Consider the following 6,352-nt stretch of genomic DNA (forward strand, 5'->3'; position numbering starts at 1 on the left):
GCGGGCTAGCTTGCCACACCGCGTCTCTGTTACTACGGGACAATCAGTCTGAGCCTCTCCAGAGAGAGCAGAAGAGACCTTAGGACACGCAGCAGCCCTAGAGTTTGTAGAAAAAGCAGAAGTCACGCTGTTTAGGGATAACAAGAGGACATGGTACAAAAGAGACTTTTCTGCATCTGCCTAGGAAGACTCACTGCGAGGCTGGGATACCGATGGTATCCTCCTTCCCGTGGCGGAAGGGGAGCGTGCTGACGGGAACGCAGCGCGGGTGGGTGCCGCTGCCTCTTTGCTGCCTTCCACCATATCAGCGGTGCACGGCGGGCACACACCCATCGGGCCCTGGAGGGGAGGGCATTAGCAGAGGGTCACTTTACTCACACATCTCCAAATCTATCCTAAGGCAAGAGGGTTAGCCAAAAAAAGATTTCTAAATGCAACAAGAAATTCCCAAGTTTGACAGCTGAGAACATTTTATTTAAGTTGTTTTCTCCTACACTGAGTATAGTCTTCGTTCTGAGCTGGCAGCTGCCTCCTCTTGCCTGTCATGCACCTCATGACTCACTGCAAAGGGGGCCTGAACAGGAGGGGGTGGGAGGCAGGGAGAGAGATGCCACTGTAAAAGGCAGACACGCGGACCCAGTAAAACCATAGTGTAAAAAAATCCCACACAAGCATAACAAGATAATAAAAGATTTGTTTTCACCAATTTTTATTTGCTAGCCTATCTTTCTCCATTTATGAGGAAGGCAGCTCTCATCTCACCGAGCCAAAGACACTCCAAATTTCACATGCTGTTGTAGGCATTTTTAGCATGTTAATACCACAGTGGCTGGCAGCTGAAATGGATGGCATCTGCTGACATGCTTCTTCCCTCAAAGAAGGAAACATCCCGATCCTTTCAAGAAAAATGTAAAGCCATGATTTGTGTGGGAAATGTTGTTTTGCATTGGTGGGTTGATGGTCAGTGACGGAGTCGGTGTGTCCATAGGCTTGACCCTGGCAGAGGTGATAGATCCTGCTTGAAGACTTCTGCATTTTCTGAGCTGTAATGTTGAGCCCTGACATAAATCAATGCAAGTGTTGGTCTGTTCACTTACCTGCTGATGCCTCATGCCAGAGCTCCTCTGAGCCCTTCCCGTGCTCCCTCACTTTGCTCAGATCTGAGTCCCTCCTTCACAAACGAGACCTCTCACACACAGTCTTAAAATCCCTGAAGACATAAAATACCTCACATATATCACCTTTCCTGGGACGTGTTAGTTATACGTGAACTGCGCTAAGCCTGCAGCCTTTCTTTGTTAAGCCTGACTGGGTTAAGCCTGCAGCCTTTTGTGTGTTTCAGCTCTTGGAAAGCCCAGGCAGTGTTCTGGGTGTGCTGTTAGAAAGTCCAGGCACAGGAACGAGGGGTCATGCAGACGTTTTTGAGGGCAGGCTGCTTCCCTCGCTCACCTTGGGCTTGAGGGCTTCCAGGTCACATCCTCCTGCCAGGGGAACATTAGGGCACCAATGGACTCATCCTGCTTCCCCTCTCTGCAGGTGGTGACTGTGGAAGTCACACTGCGGTAAGCAACGGGAGCGCAGCGGTGCCCGCCTGCAAACCACGACGCTGGCTGCTGCGGCAGCAAAATCCCCCGCCTGTGAGGAGCAGTCCTGCGGATGATGCCAGAGGGATGGACTGCAGGAGGCGGGAGGTCTTTCCACACGGAAATTTTACGGCACCTTGAAATCTCTTTTCATTTTCAAAATAGCAAAGGCAGGATGGTGCCTTCCCTCCGTGCTGTCATCTCTTGGAAGTCATGGTGGCCCTGGCTCAGGAGACGGACTCCCCACGGCACTTAGAGATGCGAGTTGCATGGACAACAAAACCTGAAACTCACTGTTGCTGAGAAAAGTGAAAACGTTTTGACATTTCCTATGCTTACACAAAACCACTGTGTGCAAAGGCAGAAGTCTGCATGCGGTATTTCAAGTTTTATTTATGCATTGCTTTTGCCCTGCAGTCCCCATTGTCTGTCCTACAGGAAAAATGAGCTTCAGTGATGAAAACCTTCTAACACATTAATCTCTGTGAGCACTTCAAAGATTTGAAATAGACTTTTACAATTGCGAAGGTTTTTTGAATACAGATTTATTTGAATATTTAACAACTATTAAGCCTGAAATGTAGAAGGTACAGAGTGGGAATTTGACTGTGCACATTAATATCTTGAGCAAGATCTTCCACAAGTGAAAATTAGGTAGTTTGCCTGAAGTTACGGATGTAAATTAACTTACACAGCCATATAGATCCACTGGTGTTTGGCCGTTTCACATTTTATCTGAAGCACACTACAGATCTGGAAACTCCAGATTTTGCAAGAGACTGTTCTGATTATGAACATAATTAAAATGATCTGACTCTGAACAAAAGGATAAAGACACAGCTGCGGAGTAGAGGGAATCTACAGGAGGGAGAAGAAGTGGAAGATGCCTTATTTTCTTCAGTAGCTAGGATATGACCAACCTCAGCAAAGACCCCCTAGGACTCTAGGTTTGGCCATGACATGTTTTGCCTTTTTCCATCTCTTCGCTGAGCCAGAATAAGCCTCAGGTTGGACAGAAAGGAAATGAAAATGCAACTAGCAGTAGGGAGCTGGTTTGATGAGGATGGCAGAAGCTTTGCAGTTCCCGTTGCACAGGCTGCCCCACGTTATGCCCCCCTTGACGTTCAGCCGTACAGAATAACACGCCGAGTACCACCACCCGCCCCCATAGCTGGAGGCACAGTTCCCGCTGTAAGTGTCCTGATCCAGATCTTTGGCGGAGAACTTCATGTTGTCGTGCACGGTGGCAGCACTGTTTGTGGCCATGGCATCCCCTGCCAACCCTGAGTACGTTCCCAGCCTCAGCCGGTAGCCATGGGGCCCATCTTCCATGGCATCCTCCGCTGTACCTGTGTAGGAGCCCAGCCTCAGCCGGTAGCCATGGGACTCATCTTCCAGGCTGAAGAGGTTGTAGTCTGCGAAGTTGATGTTGTTTGCGGCATCCCAGATGACAAACCTGACCTGGTAGACCTTCTGCTTGGAGATCTGATGGATGTACTCGGTGCCCAGCCAGTACTCGGTGTGCACGTTCCCAAAGCCGTACTTGTAGGTGCTCCAGGACTCGGCCCAGGTGATCTCCGTGCTCTGCCGGTTCCTCTGGATGACCGTCCAGCCCCCGTCCGTCACGTTCATTTCGCAGTACACCACGATGGGGTGCAGTCCTGTGGGCTGGATGACGTAGACGCCGCTGGGGCTGCCAGCAGAGACCTCGCTGCAGTCCTTGGGCCAACCTGGGGCAGGAGAGAACATGGAGGACCAACAAGCACAGCAACATCCCAGTCTGCTTGTCTGGCCCTGTGAGAGGGATTTCTAGAAAATGGGCATATGTGGGATTTTGCCAGGATAGTAAAAAGTCTGTCGCTGTGTTTCTTACTGTAAGTGTAAAAGCCGAAAACCTCTGTAAGGGAAATACAGTGATTAAGAGAATATGCATATATTTTGAAGGTATAAGCATAGAATTTGCTTCTCCTTCTGGCTCAGGCTCTTGTTTCCTCAGCCTTTCCCAATGCTCAGATGTTTCTCCTCCCTCATAAGATACAGGGGTCCAAGCCTGGCTTTGTGAGGGCTCTTATTACATAGTTATGCAGAAGCTAAATGAGAAAGTGAGCTGTTCCTGCATCCCTGGCATCCACTGCATCCCTGGCATCGGGAAGGAGAAAACCTCATTCCCTTGGCATTGGACCCCGTGGCCAGCTGTGAAACCCCAGCAAATGTTGCTTGGGAGGCACATCCTCTGTTTGCCCTGTGCAGAGCTTCACAGCAGAGGAGAGGACTCGTGGCGTGTACGTAATGGTTGCAAAGTCCTTTGGGACCTTGTAAGGCACGGTTCAGTGTGAAGCTGTCACTAGTAACGCGTGATGTCTGAGTGGCCTTGGGGTGCGCTGTGGAGGAGCACATCGAGTCTTGCCCCCAGGCGCTGAGCCGGGTTATCCCCAGGCTCGTTGCCCACCCTCCGCTGTTGGACCCTCATCGCCTACACCTCGCCCTGTTCCCTGCGGGGTGGCGGGGGCGCTTACCGTGGTACCGAGGGTCACTGGCTCTGCTCCGCTGCATGTTCTCTCCGTCTCCATCTGCATTGGGAAAAACAGAAAGAGCGAGATGAGCAGCCCTGTGCCACAGCACTGGTAACTCCAGCCTCCACGGACTGTTATTTCCAGCACTGGATTTTTTGTAGGGCACTTCGACAACGCCACTGGGCTCCTTTTTCTTCCTGTATGGCAGTTTTTGGTTGCAAACTCTTTGAAGGGATAAGATACTAGGAAGGGTAACACTGCAGTCATTGAGCGGCTGCCTATTTGGTCCACTCTGCATTATGGCTTTACAGGCTGCATGGAGCGGACTGCATACCGAGCGGTGGGGATGAGTACAAGGAGATACTGCTGGAGAAGAAGGATCGAGAAGGAAAGAGACTGTGTGTGGTTTCAGACCAAGATTAAACTGTTGAGTGATGTTGCTGTAAACCTGCATTGCTTTTCAGCGGTGGCTGAAGGGATTCGTGTGTTCATTCAATTCATAAAGAGCTTCAGAAACCTTCAGAGAGAAAAGGACATCAAAGCATTTAAGATAGCAATGCGCTCGTTAAAGACAAATCACAGCACCCATCTTCATAGGAATGCATTCCCTGAGAGCCTCCGGTGGCGTGACCTCTGTCAGTGGTGTGATGAGTTTTTTTATCATTTAGCCATGTGCAAGCTTCAGAAAGCATTTTGGCTGGTTACTTATACAAAATTTCTCTGAAGTTTCAGGGCTACAGATGGCCTATAGATAGCAAGAGAAAAGGTCTTCCTTTGAATATCTACAGCTCTCCAGAAAAAGCTGCCACATACCGTCTTGTCAATAACAAAGAAGGTTGAACTACCAAATCTTATGTTTGGTTAAGATCTGAAATTGGAGGAAGATTTGATCAGGTTCCTTTTATTTCTGAGTGCGACTGCCCTTCCCCGAGATTATTTTCCACATCTCCCTCTCTGTGAAGAGGAGAGGGTTCCTGATGTTTGGATGAACAGAGTTTAGGGATGTAAGAGAGAAAACACATACCAGGATGGGGCTCATCTGAATGGAGATTAATGATTTCATCTAAATTTGTTTTCAATCTTTCCAGGTTTTCAATGTCCAGAGCAAGAAGAGGGGCTAGCAGGGCCAGCACGGAGGTGAAGAGCAGAAGATTGGCGTGACGAGCAGCTGGAGAAAGAAGACACACAGTGAATCTGGAAATGCAAACCCTCTGAAAGAGAACTGGCTAACTAAATTCAGCAGAAGTTAAACCAAACTTACAGAATAGACAAATCCACAACATTAATTATGTTTTTGCTTTATTGAGCAGCAGAATTATAAAGAACAATTTAAAAAAATAAGCATTCCGCAAAGGCATACATCCCCAGAGAGAAACAATTTCTTTGACTACAACCTACAGGTGTAAATTTGCGGCTTCCAAGAGCGGTGTCATCCTCTTTGGCTGTGGCCTGGGATAAAGCAACGGGCTCTGTGCCCCAGAATCGAGATGTTAAGTCAGCATCAGTGTCTTGAGAAAAACGTCTCCTAGTAATGCAGGATGACGTGCCGATTTGTAGGTACTGCTGTTACCCGGAGGTAGTCAGGAGCTATTACAGCAGTGATAAACAAGGTGCGGGGACCTGAGATCTTGGAAAGAAAGGAGCTGTTGTGGCCACAACGCTGATGGTACCCTGAGAGTCAGGAGCTTCACTTAATTTTCCCAGAACTGCCCCCTCCCTCCCGTGCAGAGACTGGACGCTGCCCACTGCACGAAAACTCCAGGAGGAGAGCGTCCTGCAGGGCGCCAGCAGCATTGATCCAGCATCAGACCCCTGCTACGTGTCACGACTGGGGCTTCTGCAGAGACATGCCGAGGGTCGGTGCATCCCAGCTGACATCTGGGCCAGGGCATTCTACGCTTTAAAGGATGGTTTCTGCCAGCGTCTGAAAACCTGAGCAATTTGATTCCTTTGGACCATACCAGATCAGGACGTTCCCCAACAGTTTGTTCATGGCTGGCCCCATAGATTTGTATCTACAGCCTGTCAATCAGCTTCAGTACCCTGAAGGACTTACGAGGATGATGGGTGATTAATGCATTAATTAGCTTCCATTCCAATTTTTTTTTGGGGGGGTGCTTTGGGCTCTGGCACAAATATAAGTTAAATAAACGTTGCCTTTACAACACCACCCAGAGCAGGACGGTTTTACCCGTGGTCAGGAATGGAGGAGAGAGAGTGAGGAGGGTCACAGGGACCTGGGGGGTACAGCAGGAA

At 49.2% G+C, this 6,352-nt stretch overlaps 1 protein-coding gene across 1 annotated transcript in view; it reads right to left on the bottom strand.

Annotated features, from left to right (window-relative positions):
* Window positions 1-2,618: 2,618 nt before the first annotated feature.
* The window catches only part of LOC103916094 (fibrinogen-like protein A), a 4,283-nt gene continuing 549 nt past the window's right edge, over window positions 2,619-6,352 (bottom strand). The window contains exons 2-5 of the mRNA XM_009323041.1: window positions 6,288-6,333; window positions 5,121-5,264; window positions 4,100-4,153; window positions 2,619-3,313 (exon numbers count right to left, since the gene is read on the bottom strand). Of these exons, the coding sequence (XP_009321316.1) occupies window positions 2,619-3,313; window positions 4,100-4,153; window positions 5,121-5,264; window positions 6,288-6,333 (939 nt within the window). The remainder of the gene's footprint in view (window positions 3,314-4,099; window positions 4,154-5,120; window positions 5,265-6,287; window positions 6,334-6,352) is intronic.

Source organism: Pygoscelis adeliae, unplaced genomic scaffold (assembly GCF_000699105.1).
Source record: "Pygoscelis adeliae isolate BGI_AS28 unplaced genomic scaffold, ASM69910v1 Scaffold180, whole genome shotgun sequence".
NCBI lineage: Eukaryota > Metazoa > Chordata > Aves > Sphenisciformes > Spheniscidae > Pygoscelis > Pygoscelis adeliae.